Raw genomic sequence first — 19,879 nt, 5'->3', positions numbered from 1 at the left:
TCCCAAGATGTAACTGTAACATAATATTCTTCACATTTTTGTTTTACCTTGTTTTAACATTGTGGCCTTTTAATTACTTTTTACAAAATTTTTATAAAGTTTTACTAATCTGTGTAAGTTATCCTAGAAGAAGGGAACTCCCTAAACATGTAGGAAAGTTCACCTGATGGGAAATGCCCACATTCAGAGAAGCTTTTTAGATGAGATGGGGTGCAGCTGCAGTCCCACTGAGACTGCCCCAAGTGACCAGTGCAGGAGGAGAAGATGGGAATTCTCCTGTGTTGGCTTGACTCATTTTTCTTGGAAAGGCAGATGATGGCACGTGGAGGGGTGACAAGTGTTAATGAAGGCTCAGCATAGGGGGTGCCACAGAGGAAGCTGCCCATGACTGCTCTGTGCCTGGTGGGCGAGAAGGAGAAAAGTGAACAGAGTTGAAAATATTGTCAAGGGCTGTTTGGGACCAGGGAGAGAAAGGTGATCTTGGCAACTACTTTTTGGTGGACTGAAGTAACTGAGGGTGGAGGCCATTTGATTTAGCACCCCAAGTGAGCCTTAGTGCATGTGGCAAATGGCAGTGTAGTGGTAGCACTGAGGTAGCTATCAAATAGAAGTACTGTCTTAAAATCCTTTTAGATTTTTATCACTCCTGAATGGTACAATAAGTGAAATCATCTGATGCATCTTCTCTGTCTTCTGTCCTACACCCAGAAGGCTATGCGCTCCTATGTGAGAGGTAGGTCATTAATATGCAGGCATTAACCTGCTGTGCACAAGCTTTATAGAAATGCAGTGGCTAGAGCTATTTAGATCTTGACATGGTTCATACAGCTCTCAAGTCCTACGGTATTTTTTAGTAAGCAGGTACTCAATTGAATGTTTCCTGCCAATTTCATCTTATTTGCAAACCAGGCTGGTTCTTTATCAGTTGGAATAGGCTGCAAAATGGAGGGTACTAATCAGCCACGGGCTAAAACTAGGGAAGTAACAGTAATAGAGCAGAAGTAGCAGATATTCTGACAGATGGAAGAAATACAACATTCAATAAGTTTCAATAAGGCCAAATGCTGGGTGCTGCACTTGGGCCACAACAACCCCCAGCAGTGCTACAGGCTTGGGGAGGAGTGGCTGGAGAGCTGCCAGTCAGAGAGGGACCTGGGGGTGTTGATTGACATGAGCCAGCAGTGTGCCCAGGTGGCCAAGAAGGCCAGTGGTATCCTGACTTGCATCAGAAATAGCGTGGCCAGCAGGGACAGGGAAGGGATCTTACCCCTGTACTCAGCTCTGGTGAGGCCGCACCTCGATTACTGTGTTCAGTTTTGGGCCCCTCACTACAAAAAGGACATTGAATTACTCGAGCGTGTCCAGAGAAGGGCAATGAAGCTGGTGAAGGGTCTGGAGCACATGTCGAGGAGCGGGTGAGGGAACTGGGGTTGTTTAGTCTGGAGAAGAGGAGGCTGAGGGGAGACCTCATGGCCCTCTACAGCTACCTGAAAGGAGGTTGCAGAGAGCTGGGGATGAGTCTCGTGAACCAAGTAACAAGTGATAGGACAAGAGGTAATGGCCTCAAGTTGCGCCAGGGAAGGTTTAGACTAGATATGAGGAAGCATTTCTTTACAGAACGGGTTGTTGGGTGTTGGAATGGGCTGCCCAGGGAGGTGGTGGAGTCCCCATCCCTGGAGGTGTTTAAGAGTAGGGTCAACTTAGCACTGAGGGATATGGTGTAGTTGAAAACTGTCAGTGTTAGGTTAACGGTTGGACTAGATGATCTTCAAGGTCTTTTCCAAACTGGATGATTCTGTGATTCTGTGATTCTTGCCTTAGTGAAATTCAGGCAGCCAAGAATAGGATTAAAGAAGCCATAATAATATGCAGGTGAAAAATGAGACTATAAAAAAATAAACCTAAAAGAGAAGGAAGGAAGGAGCATGTGGCGAGTAGGAAAATAGCAGAGAGGAAAATAAGTCACTGCAGGAATTTATTAGAGAAACCCAATGAAGTGAGGTGGCATTTCAGGTGAAAATTCGGGTGGATTTTGTTCTCAGTAATTGCTAGATAAATGATAGTGTGGGTATTGAAAGCAAGTTAGTTTAAATAAAAGACCCACAATATGGCTATTTTAAATTCCCCTCACCTTCTGCATACCGTTGCAGAAAGCCACTAATTTCAGAAGAGAGGTATCCAAAAATGTAATGAAAACCACTAAAAATATTTGAGTCCATTGATGGGACATCATCATCTTGAAATCAAAGCAGTTTAAAAAGAAAAATGGGTGGTTTCAGTAATTGCCATTGCCCTTCATTCCCCTGTCAGTCCTTCTTCCAAACACATTTTCTTTCTTTTACAGTCCCTTTCTGACCCTGATGCAGTGCAAAAGCCCTAAGCACATGCATTGGGAAGTTCATCAGCTATGCAGGAGAAACAGTAGAACTGAGCATAGGCAAATGGCCATAATAAACAAACTGAAAATGATAGAAGAAATGAGATTTAAGCAATCTTTTAATGCTGTTCATCCAAGTCTTATTGAATTAGTGGTAGAGGGTTTTTCGAAAAAATACCATTTAAGTTGTTGGTGTTCCCTTTAAAGTTGAGTGACTCATGGGGCTAGAAATTTCCTGATTGGTAGTCTGAATACAACTGGGGGCAATAAAGTTGCGTTAATTTATGAGCAGTACTACTGCGGATAGATGTTCCTTGAGGGGCTGCAGAGAGGTAAGGGTCTTTCACATGGGGCAGTGTGCCTCTAGGACTTTGTAGGCTCTTTAGTGTTCAGTATCTTATTCCTGGATAGTCACGTGGCTGCCTTTTAGCCTCTTATATAGTCCAGCAAAGAGCCTTATTCCAGAGCCTGGGTACACCTCTTACACATTCAACTTTCCTGGACCTCCAGGATGGAAAGAACAGATTTTGACTTGAAGCAAGTGTGCTAGAAAAGCACTGCTGAGGAGGAGAAACTTGAAGGGAGGGTTATGGGAGATGTTCTAACCATCCCTTTTTTGGGATGTGCTGCTCCCATTGCAGCAGGATCTCTCTCTCATGGTTTTGTCTAAAAGGATTGTTTCAATCATTCAAGGGCATTTCAGTACAATTAAGGGGATCAAATTGTTCAGGTAACCTGAAACAGTGCTCTGCAAATGTTCAGTCAGTCTGTTTTTTCTCAGTTCATGCTACTCCCTTTAATAAGGAGAAGATGCAACAAAGAAGAATTATGCAAAGGCCTTTTTTCTATGTCCAACTTTTGTTTTGTAATTAATGCATTTAAAAATGGAAAGCTTTTGGTATTATTGGCTTTTATCAACATATGTTTCCAGTTTCCAAAACCTGGGAAAAGTGTCCTTCGGTCTCACTTAATCTCTCTTCACACTTGGCAAATGTCTTCTTTCTTGTTCCTTTTATCAAATCAAACAGACATAAGCATGTTTTTTGAATAACTGTAGGAGGTGTTTTGGAGGGCGTAGTAGCCTTCATGGCTGTATCACGCTGTCTGATAACTGTGCCCAGGTGCAGGCTCAGGTTCATCCTGCAGCCTAGCACAAGCCTATTGTGTCCCCACTGCCTGCGAAAGGAGTCTTGAGATGGTGGGTACATGGAGGTGGGAGGAGCATGGGGGCATCCCAGATGGCACTAGTGCAGAAACTGGGTATGACTTAGCCAGATACACTCCTTGGTGTTTTTAGGAAAAAAGAGAGGATCCATGACAAGTTGAAAAGAGGATGGCTGAGCTAGAGCTCCTCAGGGTTTCATGCTTCTTTCAAACCTGAGGGTTTTGTTAGCTGTTAGAAGGTCCACCTCTTACACTCCTGAGTTAGCTGAGGGTTTCTTCCTGAGTCCCCTTCAAATTCAAGTCAGTTAAAAAATTCTAACTTGTAATAGTATTAATATCTACCCTGGACACCTGGAATCTGCTAAATGGCATCAATTTATCTCTAACTTACTTGGACACTTAATTGGCTCCCCAGGCTTTTGTTGGGAAGGTAGGAAAAAAACAGCTTTTTTGCTGGTGAGTTAAAAAATAAAGGTGATAAAAGTGTAAAGCCCAGTTCTGTTGTTTTTCTGGGAAGGCAGGGGAGACACCACCTTCAAACAAAGCAGGTTAAAGTCCTGTCCCACCTGTGGTTGCTAGCCTGGACAGGGAGTTTTACTGAGCTGGTTGATTATTGAGAACATAGGTGTGCACTGAGTTTGAAGTATCCTATTTGGCTGAAGCACTGCATATGGCTGAAGGCAGGTGTGTTAACATTCTCACACATGATTGCACCTGCTAATTTTAGTTGGTTTAGCTCATACATGGCCATTTCCAAACTGCTGCTTGTAGTGGGAAATGAACGTTTGAGTCCTGCCTGTGTTAACATGCATTTCCAAAAATTAAATGTGGATTTCAATATAATCAGAAGTTCAGACTTTTCAAGATTGTCAAATGGCTTTACCTTTTAGAGGAAATAAATCAAAGTAACTGCTCAGATCTTAGGACTTTGAAAAATTTTACCTTTGAGGGAGGGGAGAGGCAGGAAGAGACTAAATAACTTTTCAGACAATGATATTGCCTTTCATTTAAAAAAGAAAAAAATTAAAATATGCAAGAGGAAAATTGGGGCAGGAGGGGTTTTGAGCTTTGAGACGCTTTCCTTCCTTGTTCTGCTTATATTCAGAATTTCAGGTTCTTCCTAAATCATTTTTGTTGAGAAAGGTCCTTACAAGGTCAGAGCACTCAAGAGGTTGTATAACTGAAGAATGAATGTCAGTCTTTGGATAAAATTGTATTTTTCTTACATTGTGTTCAGGTTTTTGAGTTGAAGAGCTGTTACACAAACCAAAACCAAAGCACTTTAAATTCCTGATTAAAAATGTCCCCCCAGCTCTTCAGTTAATCAGTATATCCTGTCTTAACCTTACGTTGTGGTGTTTGCTGTAGAAAATGGAGACCAGAAATTCCTCAGTTAAAATAAAAATGAACATAACTTTTAAAATTGCAAAAGCCCTTCTCCTACATGAAGAAGTGAAGATATGCAGGTTGCCATTTAACTGTTCCAGGATACATCTGCTCTTACAAATAAATGCTATCAGTCAAGATAATCTTCAGCAGCTGTTAAATAACAGAGTTTCACCAGCTTCTCAGTAGAGCTGCGCTGATCCTGGGAAGGAGCTTCTTTTGATAAACGGACGGGTTTAATTTCTGGGGGATCAGGGGTGAATTTGGCCTTGGAATTTTTGAATACTTTGAACAGTGCTTAGAAACTTTGAGGTGATTCCTTTGAAGATGCAAATGTGTGTACCCAAGTAGGGCTTGATCTGACTCATAAACATGTGGGTACTTATCTGTCTTGATGCAGCCTTGTCCAGGTTGAGGCACGCAGGCAGGGCTGTGTGGAGAAAGCTGGCATGGCTGCTGCCCAGGGGGTGATGACCCTGTACGGTGACAGAGGAGATGGGTACGATTGTCATGGCACGTGGGCTGGCACCCCTCGTGAGTTCTCACTTCTCCTTAGAAACTGCTTTTGAAGAAAGAGCTGAAGTGAAATGTGTACTGCTCTCTGCACCCCTGCCCTGTGGATACACTCAGAGATGTCCTGTGTTTTGTTTTTGAACAGGAAAAGCCAACAACAATGTACAGTGGGATGAGGACTCCGTAGAATACATGCCAGCCAACCCAGTCAGGATCGCATTTGTCTTGGTTGTTCATGGCAGAGCTTCTCGGCAACTCCAACGCATGTTTAAGGCTATTTACCATAAAGACCATTTTTATTACATTCATGTTGACAAGGTAATATATCACTGGTTATAAATTGCCTGTCTCGCCATCTGTCAGTCTAGCCATCTTTGTCATCTTCTTTATCTTCTCTTCACCTCTGCTGCATAGAGTGCATGTCACTTTTTGTCTCTTCATCTGTTACATGTTCGGAGCTTCTTTTGTTTTTCTTTTCTTTCTTGTTGTCTTCTCTGTGTAACAGCCTTCATTTCTCCTTAAGTGTCTATATGAATATCTATCCATGTCTGTCTGTTGTACATTTAGTTAACAGTAATTGGTAAGTTGATGCAGACTGACAGTGGTGGCCCACTGGATGGAGAGCTGACCCAAGGTGCCTTGGGCAAGTCACTTCACACTGTAAGAAAGGTAGTAACAGTCACCTCCTTTACAAAAGCCCTTTGGGATCTACTGATGACAAATGATAAATAAGAGCTAGTTACACTGATTAGTGATTACTGTAGTTGTAATAAAAAGAACTAAACAGGGGTCTCTGTACATTTCCAAATTAGCATTTAGCAAAAAAAGATTGTGGACCGTAGTAAGTGAGGGCAAAGCAATGGCAACACTTAGTGAGTCAAGAAGTAGAGTTGGTGGTTAGTGAATACAGGGAGAGACAATTTTGGACAGAGTAACTTGAATGTATTACTTTTTTCTCCTGTAAAGAGATCCAATTATTTGCACCGTCAAGTGCTCCAGTTTGCCAACCAGTACCCAAATGTGAGAGTCACTTCTTGGAGAATGGCAACTATCTGGGGAGGAGCAAGTCTTCTGTCCACCTACCTGCAGACCATGAGGGACTTAATGGAGATGAATGACTGGCCATGGGATTTCTTCATTAACCTCAGTGCTGCTGACTACCCAATCAGGTACAATAAGTATTTTAAGAATGTACATGTTTTGTTCCTAAAGTAAATATGTATCGAATGATATAAGGGATGACTTGTCCGTTCTGTGTGGCAAGAAGCAGAGGTCAGAGGGGCACTTTCTTCTGTCTTACAGCAGAAGATTCCTCTTGGTGAGGCTGGTGTCTGACAGCCACACTTCAGCCAAGGAGACGATCACCTTACTGTACCCCCGTGTGCCTGCTGCTTACCTAGGAGGAACTGTGGCTGTGAGCAGGCTAGCAGCACTAGTTCTTCACTTGTACTGGTGAAGCAGGGACTGCTCTGTTTAGTTGTTTTTTCCAGCAAGGGGCACCTGCAAGAGAAGATGAGTAAAGTAGTAGGAAGTACTGGAGCTCAGCAATGGACCCCAGGCATGGAGAGATTCCTCCCTCCCAGGGCTCTGATAAACAGTTTGATTTGATGTCTCAGAAAATGTTGAAGATATGAATATAGATTCAGTTAAGGTAATGTTCTCCCCTCCCATTTTTTTAGTACTTTTTATGTGCAGGATAATGATAGTAAAAGTGACAAAAAAGTTACTAGGAGTCAGTTACATCTTCAACACCAACCATTGCCTGAATATCTTTATTCACATGGCATCAGGCAAAGAACTTCACACACCATCACATGACAAGGCTTGTGACTTTAAGTGAAATTATACTCCGGCCCCACAGCTGCATTCCATAAAGTTTACTACATTGTGCAAAAGTAGATAGTCTGTAAAAAAACCAAAAATAGCAAACAAAAAACGCACAAAAAACAACACAAAAACCCCACACCCCAAAAATCAAAAAAGATCCAACCCCCCTGCCCAAAAAAAAGTGTCCTTAAACTGTTGGTTTGAGGCTGTATCATGAGATATCAAGAAGAAGAAAAGAGGAAATTCTCCTTGTGACTTCTCTTTCCCTGTATGTTGAAATGAATTGATGCAAGGGGAAGTAACTTTCTTGGGCGATTTTCTGATGAATGATGACATAACATGCTTTTAATACTCATAGAAAATAAATATATTAGATGCTTTCACTGCCTTTCACTGATGAGGTTTCCACAAGATCTCTCTCAAAGTATGGGTCCCTTCCTGAAGCTGCTACTCAGACAGAAATCCCCACTGAAGTGAAAAATGGAAAAAACCATGAACGTATACCTTAGGAAGGATTTTGTGAGAACTGCCAAAAGGCTTTATTGCTAGTGCCCATTTCTAAGCACTGTCAGTGAAATGCAACACAGTTTGGGGACAAAAATTTTGAGAAGAGCACAAGAGTCACAGAAATTGCATTGATATTGGAACATGGGGATTTGAATTAAGAAATGATGGTATTTCATGTTGCATCTGATTTAAACACTTTTTGTGTCCAACAGGAAAAGACCTAACAGTTTTGACATATTATCTTGCTTGTAGGGGAGAATACGTAGTTCTCTGTGTATCTCTTGAGTTTTGTGAAAAGGTAGCTTGTTATTCCCTATTGTTCACTTTCCCGGTGAGGAATGCTGCACTGATGGTAGAAGGTAGACTAATGCAAGACCATAACCCAGGAGGTAGGTGATGGCACTTTGAATCAAGTAAGATAAATTTTGGGAGAATAATTGCTGAAGGTCTAGCATAATTATAGACTAGTTCCAGCAGATGTATCCTGTTACCCTTCTGTGGTGTTGAGTCCACCCTAAACATCATGTAATGCTGAGGCCGTGACCTGTGGTGGTCTTGACTGCTCTTAGTTCCCTGTGGAACAGGTTAAACCACAAGGCCAAATGGGATCAGTCACTTACAGACATGGCCGTAAACAGTCACAGGATTTGTTGAGTAGACTGTAGTCAGTTCAGTGTTAATGGATTCTTTGTAATAATGCTGTGGTATCTTGCAGTCATTCAACTCTAAACAAGTGCCATTCAGCTGAAAGAATTCCAGGCGCTTGTTTCTTCATGGGGGAAATTCTTGAAGGTCACGCTTCTCCATTGCAGCCGCTCTCAGAGCTGCATGGTGGGCTCTCAGCAGACAGGCAGGCACTTGAAGTGCTTGCTTCCCTTTCTGTCAAAGTATTCTGTTACCAGAACTGATGGAAATGTGCTTCCTCTCCACACCATGCACTTCAAGGAAAAGTAAAAAGCCTTTTTCATTGGTACAACTTTAATGACAGTGACTTATGGGTACTGTTAAATTTTTTTGAATATGGAATATTACAGCTATAAACCCTGGAAAATGTTATCTCATCAATATATATGGATCCATTTCATTTTCATAGTGGAGGTGCTATAAATTAATATTCTATATAATCTTTAGGAAGGCATTGCCTCTCTGCATACCCCATAGAGAGTTGATTGTTTTTCCAGGAAATAGTAAAAAGGGTGTTTGAGGGGTTTTTTTTCTTCTTTCAGACCTCATGCCATGATTTGTCAGATAATGGGCTAGGGGCAGTTTACACTTCTCTCACTGGTTAGTCATATTGGAGTGGTTTTTGCTAGGTTTCCCTGCATAAGAACATATGAATTTTGTGGATTAATAGTTTTTATCCAGAGCTGCTTCACATTAAGCTTTCACTTCCCATCTGCCATTCCATCTGTAACACTGAAACCTTTACTGCTTCTCTTCTGATAATAAAAGCTAATCCAGCCTTATAAGTCAGAAAAACACATTCAGTATGTGGGGTTAATACTCTATGATGAAGCTTAAATCTGTCTAGGGAGCAATCTGATATGTTCACAGGCTACATTACAATTGCTAGGAGCCCTTCATCCTTCAGAAGAGACATCCAGAAGCAGATGTCAAGGATCAAACTGTATAAAGACAGGGGAAGAAAAATATTAGAATCATTAATTTTGGGAGGGAGACAATTAAAAATGTGTAAAAAAATATATGCAAGCCAGGAAAATTCAGATACCCTTATTTTTCTTCCTTATGCCTTCATGTGTAGTTTGTGGAGTCTGTAGGTCGAGCACCTAGCACAAAGGAGGTCCTAATCCATGTGCTTCTGGTTGTTACTGCAGTAGAAATTGCTGGCAAACAGAGTCTGGACATAAAGGTGCCTCCAACAAAAACACTGTGTTTCTCTTTAGTCATGAGGCAATATACTATTTATTGGCCTAAGTGAAGTGATGTCGTGCATTATCCAAGCCTGACTCCATTCAGCTCTGTTAAACATTCTCAGCAGGAAAATGAGGGATGAAATGCTGAACGACAAACGTCTACAAGCAACTCTGAGGTGGGAGGTTGTGTGACTGCTCCTCCTTTTGCTTGGGGGTTGTGAATAAAAAAAGGGCACATACCTTCAGGGTTCTCAAGAAATCATCTCTCACAGTCAATTGCATTCATAAACAAAAGAAACCAGCACCTTCCTTCCTTTTCCTTAAATTTTTTAATTTCAATGGCATTTTTTAATGATTTAAAGTCTTTTGTTTTGAGAGCCTCTTTCAAAACTCTGTGGAAGGCTATTGATGTCTTTAACCTCTTACTTTACATGGGTATTTGTTTGCATTATTTATTGTCTCTGACAAACAGCATCAGGTAGTCAACCTTATGTTCAGGGACTGAAATTTCACTCCCAACAAGGTGAACTATGGTAGAGCATCTATTGATGCTGAATGTTTAATGTGCATTGCAGGAGTCCTTGGATAATGTGTCAGGTGAAGTGTTGCACCACTTAAATTAAGAAGTTTAATGAGATCATTTAACAGTGAATGTCATGTCAGTGCTTACCTGGCCACAAAGCTTGTATAAAGAATAAACGTAATGAAACATTTGAACTATTTATAATTTACAGTAAATCACTGAGTGCCAATCACCAAACGGATCACCAAATATAATTGCCAGCTAATGCTTGGTCTTTAATAAAGGTCAAGCAAAATTATTAGCAGAAGCTTGGGGAGTGCTTCAGAATAGTAAGAAAATCAAGTGGCTTATTGATGGAGCCAGGAATGCAGATATGACTACATTTTCAGTTATGAGCAATCAGGTATAACAAACGACCTTAAAAGAAACCCAGTGAAACTACTTGATAAACTACTTGTGTTTTGCTGTTTGGCACTATTTTAGGGTAGAGGTTGCATAGCTGTATTTTCCATAAAATCCTGTGTTGTGAAGACTCAGTCAAATGAGACACATTCAATAGAGGTTTTGATCTGGAACTTGAATGAAATGTGCATCATAATACAAATAGCACCTGGGGAAGGGAGGCTGCAGCCTTCAGGGAGTAAATGGGATGATCTGGCTGGGACTTGTCCTTTAAATAGGTGCCAATTTGGTGTCGTTTATGGAGATCATCTTTGTCAGTCAGAATCACACTCAGAAATTAAGAAAAATGAGCTAGCAAAGAACTATTGACTGACCTGCTCTTGTTTCATTGTGTTGTCGTCTGATGGTCAAGGTAACATTGTTAAGGCTAAATATCAATATTCATCTAAAGATTTAAATGCTTCTTTAGAAACTTGAGGGATGCCCCTTGAAGTAGGTAAACCTTTTTCTCAAGTCAGTGTTTCCCGCTCAATCAGCCAGCAGCAGACAGGCAGTCTGACTTTGTCCTGCGTTTCCTCCAGCAGACCCACACTCCTGACTCTTTAGGAGAGTTGTTAGCAAAGATAACCACCCAAAATCAACAGTTTTATTTGAACTCATGCCAAATCTGAATATGGTAGACAGCCTAGTAGTGATAAAGCTGTCCTTTCACTCATCTGTCATCTTCACAGCTTTCGTCTTTAATAACTTACGTGGCCAGGTCCTGCGCTGGGGCTATACTGGGGCTCTTGCCTTTGGATATCGAGAAAGGAAACTAAAGACAAAGTGACTGTGAGGAAAACTAATTATTTAAAATTCTTCTCCTCGGTGAGCAGCCAGATGAAGTATTGGTTGATATGAAACCAAAGTGATGACTTCTGAACGAGGTCCCTGGGCAGCAAAGTGTTTGCCAAGAGTGAAAAGATGGGAGTGGAGGGAATAGGTCTTCAGGTTTTAATTCTAGTGGCAGGTGGAAATAATTATAACCAACAGGTTTTAGAAAGAAATTCAACCTTTGGGAAAAATGCTTCAACACTTTTTCAAGTTATTTTTTCAGGTGCTAGAACTGGGAGAACAGCAATTTCCTTGTTTCAGCCACTGGCCCTGCAAACCATGGGTGACTACCACTCTACATAAACTACATCAGGGTTGATCTTTGCTCTGTCAAATTTACCATGACCTGCCCAGATTTCACCTGGGCAGTTGACCAAATGGCAGAGCCTTTGAAGCAGGTGACTGGGAGAAAAAAGTGAAAGAATACAGTTTGCATGGAGTGAGTAATTCAGGCTCAAGCTGTCCATCTGCTTTTGCAAAACTTCTCAGTTTTGCAATGTGCAGGCTTGAATTGCAATGTTGGAAATGCAGGAAAATCTCTTAGAACTGAAACAAAGAACTTAGCTTTCACATACAGTGGTCTAGCTTTGTGAGAAATGTCTGAGACCCAGTTGTGCCCTCTTGATGTTTATGAACTTAGAAATCCCAAAGCCAGCAGGACTGATGGAAGCTGTGTAATGGCAAATAGGATCACCCGAACCATTGGCTCAAAAGGCAGTTCTTCTCTCTCTCTACCTCTGACTTCGCATCAGTTTACCTTGACTTAATTTAACAATTCTATGTCTCACTGAGATTCAAACATTAGAGCTGGCTCTTACAGATATTTCTTTCTTGGCAATACATAAGCTGGTGCTGAACACGAAAGCCTGTATAAAGGATACTGGCTTTCCAGGGCTGGATTTGACCTTACACACCATACAAAGCCACCTGCTGCAATGCTGCTCTGAAATGCAGGCCTTTCCACTAGAATAATGTACTGGGCACTAGCAAATAATAACAGCATTCTTTAAAGTGCCCTTTTGAATGTTATCCTGAACTGAAGCACTGGTAAATCATATCTATACATCTAGATGGGAGTGCAGCGCAGGTAGCTTTTGCAGTACATCATCTGTTAAGATGCCAGTGCCTGAGGTTTTTATCTCAATATTGTTGCTGACATTGTATGTGGTTTTGTTTGCTCAGAATATCTTTATCTGGCAAGCCAGACATCAATCCACTCTTAATGCTTCACAGGGAATCTTTTTTCCTGTCCAAAAAGGAACTTTATCAGTGTTTTTCTTGAATCTGCATTCTCTGAGAATTTCAGATGTGCTTCTTTCTTAAATCCCTCAAATAACCTTTTCTCCTCCTCTTTCCTCACTTGGCCAGCACATTTGCTTGAGAGATATATATATTTTGAAGGTTATCTTTCTGGTTTGTTATCCCACTTCCCTGTTTTACTGTTAAATTATCAGTGGTTGGCAAAACAGTGGTTTTGTACATGGTCACAAATGGGTGGGGTGAAATGATGGAATTATTGTGGCTTAAAAATTTTATTTACATCTGGTGTTAACATAGTATTTTCTTTAACCTGGCAAATGTTAGTGATGGGAGACCCACCCTTTCTCTGTGCAGCCACGGCAGCTGAGGTTACTCTTTCTCCACCTCTCCTCCTGGGTTTAAGGCTATAAAACAGCTTTTGCTTTTGGAGAATTGTGACATCTGCAGCTCTTAGTAACTTTTTTGGATATTTAGTGCTTCTGAAATGTTTTCCATAGCAGCCTCAGTCTGGTAGCAGAAATAAATGCACCCCAGATTGGAGACTGGTTTGGCTATCCAGGCATCTCTACAGTGCATACAGATTAAAGATGCACCAATAAAGCACATTTTTAGAATAGTAGTATTACTCAAAGTACCCTTGTACTTGGCAGCACATTATCTTGTTGATTACAGTGCTAAACATTCAGCCCTTCATCTCCTCCTATGTGAACTGAAGCATCTGAGCCAGCGTCTGAGACCACTCAGAGGACCGCCTGGCAGATGAAAGCCCCAGATGCCAAGCTTTACAGTTTGATGGGCATTGCAGCATCTGGGCACTTGCTGGGCTGGCTGGCTGGTATCCTCTTCTGTCTTGGCTCTGGCGCTGCTCACAGGGAGGTTCTCCAGCGAAGAGCCAAAGGGTTTTCATCTGTTTGCCATTTGCTTTCTGGATGCAGTTTATTTTTTACTTATTTATGACTGAGAAAAAAAGTCTATCTCCTAAAAGAGAGTTAAATGCGACTCTTCACTGGACACCATTCAGCCTGATCCATAAACAATAACAGTATCTATGAACAATAACAATACAAATGTGATAATGTGCACCAATGGTTCCTAGGCAACACAGCTATATCTTTTGTCTTCAGGATTGCTGGAATAATATCTAGAATAGTATTTTTGTAAGGTTAACTGATGTGCTGGGGCTGAGGAAGGCATTGAGTAGTATGAGGGATCTTGCCAGCTCGGCTGTTTTTCCTTCACAGCTCCAGGGCTACTTATGAAACCTGTATTTCACTTACAACTTGTCTTTGTGGACATATAGTCTGAGGTAACCAAGTCAAAAGAAGGGTCCTTTGTGCAGAATCGCTCTTTTACTATAAATCCATGGTTAGCAGAATTCCCCACTAGCTGTCCCGTGCTGGCAAGCCCTTCCCATGGTACTCAGCTGCTCATTGAGTCCTGGGCAAGAAGCTCCACTGGGGTTTGAGAGTGTAGTGGGATGTTGGTCGTTAGAGAAATTCTAGGTATGACTTTCTCTCCTGTGTGTTCTCCTGCAGCTTTGCTTCAAGCTCCTTTTACTCTGTGGATTTAATTGTGAGGTGGATAACAGAAGCCACAGAGAAACAGGTCCTTGTGGTGTTTACCTGGGGTTTATGAGCAGAAACTCTTTAATCTCTCTTCAGCTGGGTTTTTGGATTTTTTTTTTAGAAAGTTCAGTAAAATCATTATCAAATTCCAGGAGCTAAAACTGCTTGATAAAGGGAAGCATTCCTGTTATAGCACTGCATTTTAAACACGCTCTCCCTTTGTGGCCACACTGAATTCTCTCAGGAAATTAAAAATCTGTTGAAATTGCCATTAAGGCACTTTTTTGTTTAGATTTCAGGATGCCACTTACAATAAAACAACTGCAAAATAATATCTAGTGGCAGTTCAAAGTGAAGATGAAACAATAGCATGGGCTATTATACCTTTCCCAAGTCACTCTTAAATAGTTGCAAACCAAAGGGCGATTAAAGGGTGAGCAAAAATCTTGTTCTGATTCAGTTTTTTAGGGTGATATTGAAATAGAAAGGGAAGGAATAGATGAACTCTTTTCCTCCAAAATAGGGCTAAAAGTGTAAGAGTTGAGTGGTATTTGATATTAAAGATTTTTCAACCATTTTATACATAAATTCTGGTCTTGTCTCAATATTAAATTACGCACTGACATTTTTTATTCAGGATTACTGCATGTGAATGAGCTGAAGGGCTGATTTGAATGAAGCATTTTGCAACAGAATTAAAGCTGCTTTGGAACAACAGATACTTTTTAAAAAGTGCTTCTGTATAAATAGAATGCAGTAGTAATCCACTGTGGTTACAGAACAAGGATGGCACAAGTGTACAGTCCCAGCTTCCTCTTCCTTTCCAGTGGAAACTTCTTTTTCCCCAGAATCACTGTGCAAGGTAAGAGCCAGCTGGCCACCAGCTGCCTCACTCCCTGGGATTTTATGATGGGAAATACTGAATTAACTTGTACAGAGACATCCAGCGTTGCTCTGTCTGCCTGCTGCTGTCACTCAGTGAAGTCCCTAAGACCATGCCACATGCTGGTGCTTCAGTCCACAGGCTCCGGGAGCTGTGGGATGGAGGAGGGTGCTTGCAGGACAGAGGTGGGAAGCACGAGCTAAGATCTTCCAGCATGCTCCCTTATATGGGAGTAGCTTAAGAGACTCCTTCGCCTTCATTCTCTTCTGCAGGGAACAAACCCCACTTCATCAGTCTGTAAACGCTGCAGAGAAGGCCTGGCTCAGCTCTCATGTCTCTTTAGACCAAAAGCAATACCTGTGTGCATGCTTAGTGCTGCAGAGTTTGGGTGGATCAGAAGAGAATAGGGCACTTCTGTGCATGCTTTGTCCCTTGGGATGTGTTGCAGAATGTGGCTCTTTCTCCCTAGTTGGTGGTTTATGTGGTTTTTTAATAGTCCTGAGTAGTGCCAACTAGTCAAAACTTTCGATCTTGAGATATTGTGGAAGCTTTGACCCGGTGCTGCAGAAATTCAAGACCTATATTTTGCTGTGCAGTCCTGGGTAGAATTAGTGGCTAGGTGGCTTTTACAGTTGCACCTTATTAGAGTTGAATACTTAATTTCTGCTTATCCTGCACAGCACTATGAGTCGCAATGTATTTATATGATACTTCTGAATCTCCTTCTATATAAATAGTGGTGCTGAATACCGCTGACTATGTTTGTGACTGCACTTCTGTAGTTCCAGGCTGATCGAAGGGGATGATGCCATAAATGGTTCATTGTAGCACACATTCCACTCTGCCGCACACCATTTAATTATATCCATCATTCAGCGTTACTTGATGAACCAGCTGTAGCACAAGCATCCCTAACCTTTCATCAGGATAATTGCACTCTTTGCCACATTAGGAACTGGTTTGGGGCCAGGTCTTTTTCAAATACAGATTCCATCTCTGTTTTAAAGTTTGCTGCCCCAAAGTAATTTCTAGCAAGTAATCTTGCGACAATGCATTCTTGGGGCAGCTAAAGCCTAAAAGGTCTAGAAAACCAAATTGGTTATTTGTGTCACATTTAGTGGCTTTAAATTGGGGCAGCCTTGGAGGATGTTTTAGCACTGATTCATCCCATTCTGAAGGTGGGATGCACCATGCCAGTCAGGTGCAAGGTAGCTTCCAGATGGTTTCTGTGGCAAGGGCTCGCAGGAACTGTGGCTGTGCATGCTCTGTGAGGGTTGATGTCATTGCTAAGCCTTCATATAGGTGGTAATGTGTAGGCACTGAAACTGTTCCCTCAGGGCTCAAGTCATGTTGCTGGTGGCAGTTACAGAACTATAGCTGAAGACTGAAACACCCTGATCTTTCTTCTGTATGTGTACCTGGTGCATATGGTGTGTCAAGATACCAGTGCTAGGTATCATCACAAAGTGCCTGGAGCACTGGCGGGTTTGTGAATCATTGCAACCCAGGAGGAGAGAGGCAGCCAGGGCACCGCTTCAGGTCACCCTCCTGTCTGCTAGGCAATAGGGCTTGGTAGGGTGAGGAGATCAGCTGGTGACAGACTGCCTAACTTAAATTCACATGCCTTTTTTTATAGTCTTTTTCTTACATTGAAGTGAACCACTAGTTTTCTTCTGATCTCGTGGTTAAATAAAACTGTATTGGTGGCAGCTCTGGTGAGCACAGCAGTGAGGGGGAACACCAGCCTCCCACCCTCCCAGCTGTCTTCTCATCAGCCCCAGTTATATCAGTTAATGGATCTATATGTTCCCTTTGTAGTTTTCCTCCTCAGACCTCCTCTCTGCCACATGTTTGTGCCCCTCATCCCAGTGCTGCATTCTTCACTGACTTACTCCAAAACAGTCCTGACAAAGAGTAGGGCAGGTCATCAGCTGGCACAAATTGTCAAAATAAGATTATTGCTCAACCCAAATAAAGGTAATAAAATATGACCTTCTGTTGTTAAAACCAATTAAGTTTCCTTCCATCAACTCTCAGTTCATTATCCCTTTCACCCCTCAGGCCCTGTTCTTCCATCTTTTCAGGCTTGGTGCAGAATTAATGTTAAATCCCATTAGCCTGACCCCGTTTTCCCCATTTTGCCTTCTAGTCCTTTGAATTGATGTGCTCTGACAGGTTGATTCAGCAGCTCAGGGATCAAAGAGAGTGGCAGGCCCACGAGGAGCTTCAGGAAGGGTCTGGTTTACTGTAATTCACTTCACTTTTAAATGAGGTTTGTGAAAAGGCCTCAGCGGCAGGGTCTTGCCGGGAGGAGTAACGGCTCTCAGCTGCATTCCAGGCACAGAGAGCACCTCTGCTAGTGGGGTCCCACCACTGATTTCTTGGGATAACTCCAGTTAGGAGATTGAAGCTCACCACTGGACAAGTGCATATTCCCTCCTTTCCTTGGAAAGTGTGGGAGGGGAAAAAAAGAAGTTTCTTTACTCAGATAAATCTTTCCTGCTGCATCAGAAGGACCATCTGCTCTCAAAGCAATGTGGGGCTGTTGGCTGCTTTTTGTCTAGGTTTATGCAGCAAATTAAACAGGGAGATGGCAAGACCCAATACCAGTATTGAGTGACTAAGCTGTATGTTGTGGCCTCTCAGAAAGGACTTCCCTGCTCCCTTTTCCAGCAGTGGGACAGTGGTTTCAAGCTTAGCATGAGAGCTTTCCATTTCCTTATTGACATGAAGTGTTGGTTAGCCACTGTGTTGTGTGGCAGCAGGGAACGTGCCTGGTGAGCTTTTCAGAAGACGCTGGACCTTTGCATTTGTGAGCGTGCCTGCCATGCTGTCCCCTGAGCGGGGCTGGGAGGTGGCCCTGCAAAGACGGGCTGTGGTGGGGTGGCTTCAGTGGCAAGCTGAGTGTGTGGAGAGAAATGTTTTCACTTGAGTCCTGCAGGGAACTGCTCTTTGGTGTTTTGCCAGGCACGTGCTGATTTTGAAGGTGATGTAGGGAAGACATGATTGAATGGCTTGTATTTCCTGATATGACAAATGGGTGAGGGTGGGGCGGCAGGGTGACTCACAGCCCATGGGGAGCACACAGTCAGAGCGAGAGCAAGTTACGTTTCAGAAACTGAAAAATGACCGAAATTTAACATTTAAGCTGGAAAAGTGGCACCTTAACAACCGTATCTAGAAAAGCAAAGATTTCTCATGAGTTTTAAGTTGCAAGACTGTCGCAGCTGGTTGAGGATCACACAGCCCACAATGATGGACTTTAAATCTGAGGTGGGTCTGCTGGGTAGATCCATCCCTGGCACCCAGCCTGGCCTAGGCTGATACCTGTACACGTCACCCACATGTTATCCTTCTGCATGTGACAGTGAGGATCCTAGCCCTGAGGTGACATGTCTCCAGAGGGGAGTGCTGTGCACACGGCTGCAGTTCTTCACAGATGCTGGAGGATCTCCACTCCGGCAGGACGGCAGGATCGCACCCCCAGACTGACAGACTCTGCGATCTGCAGGCAAAGCTCTGCAATGATGAGCAGGGTGGAGAAGGCAGCGGTGTTAATTTTGCATGTGACTGAGTTTACTTCGCATAAAACATTCTCAAGGTCTCTTTCTTCCCACTTTCTTGGAAGAAAGTGAGCATTTTTTATTATAATTACTCAACCTAATGAACAAATCATTTTTCTTATTTTGTACAAATAAAATTCAGATGGATGCGGGAATGTATAAATTAGATGAAATGAATGATTGCTTTAAATCTATGCTCATATTTAATTTTAATTTCCTCTCTTTTATACAAAACTCTTGGTAATTTAATTTTAGAGATGATGAAAAAATTTGCTGAACAGAAAATATGCCATGTGAAATATACATGCTATAAACAAAAAAAAAATCCCATTCAGCCCAATATCTAGAATTTTTTTCTTTTAACCAAAGTTTCACTAATTTGAGTAATGGACTTGATCATTTCTGCAGCTCACTCCACTTGCTTATTTAATCAGTGATTATTGTTTTCATCAAAATGGGATGTATCTTGTAGGCAGATGAGGTTCTACATGAATATGCAACAGCAGACAAACACTGAAAAAACGCAAAGCAGGGAGCACCATTCTGTACTAAATAAAATCCCAGTGCTTTGATAAACCTAAAAATCTATCATGTTTAGTTTCAGTAATTAAATATCCTTGGGTATTAGCAGCTGGTTAGGCAAGTATTTCACTACTTTTTTTTTTTTTTTTAGATACTTTTCAGCAAATATATTAAGTGGCCTCAGTCCTTTTTGTGAGGTAGGAGATAGGATAGTCATGTCTGTCTTAACCCTTTGTAGTCCTGCATCCTTACAAATGATATCCTAGCATCAACAGGAGAATGGCTTGTGTTTTGGTCCATCAAGAGTTCATGTGTTAACTTGTTAAATGTGGCAGTTTTCTGTGTTGATCTCTGCATTGATGAGGTCGATGAGTAATGGAAAGGCTTGTTATTGTAATAATAGGTAAAGGCAACTTTGTGAAAAGTAAGTTATCTTGACAAATACATTTCAGCAGCTGTTAGAAGTCATGTAGTAACTGGCAGCAATTACATTTTCTGCCACTGCTACATTAGTGAATAGGCTGTATGGAAAAAAAACAGTTGCTCAGGAGCTTTTCCTATAGAGAATTACTTACTATGAAACACGTAAGCAAGGAAAAACAGAGGAGTTCTCAGAGTCATAGGAAGACAGTTCTAATTC

The 19,879-nt window shown here is 41.9% G+C and overlaps 1 protein-coding gene across 1 annotated transcript in view; it reads left to right on the top strand.

The window, feature by feature from the left end:
• XYLT1 (xylosyltransferase 1) overlaps positions 1 to 19,879 on the top strand; it is a 204,405-nt gene that overhangs the window by 129,848 nt on the left and 54,678 nt on the right. The window contains exons 3-4 of the mRNA XM_074840878.1: positions 5,586 to 5,758; positions 6,407 to 6,609. Coding sequence (XP_074696979.1) covers positions 5,586 to 5,758; positions 6,407 to 6,609 — 376 coding nt within the window. The remainder of the gene's footprint in view (positions 1 to 5,585; positions 5,759 to 6,406; positions 6,610 to 19,879) is intronic.

Source organism: Strix aluco, chromosome 15 (assembly GCF_031877795.1).
Source record: "Strix aluco isolate bStrAlu1 chromosome 15, bStrAlu1.hap1, whole genome shotgun sequence".
NCBI lineage: Eukaryota > Metazoa > Chordata > Aves > Strigiformes > Strigidae > Strix > Strix aluco.
This window is presented reverse-complemented; position numbering and strand designations above follow the sequence as displayed.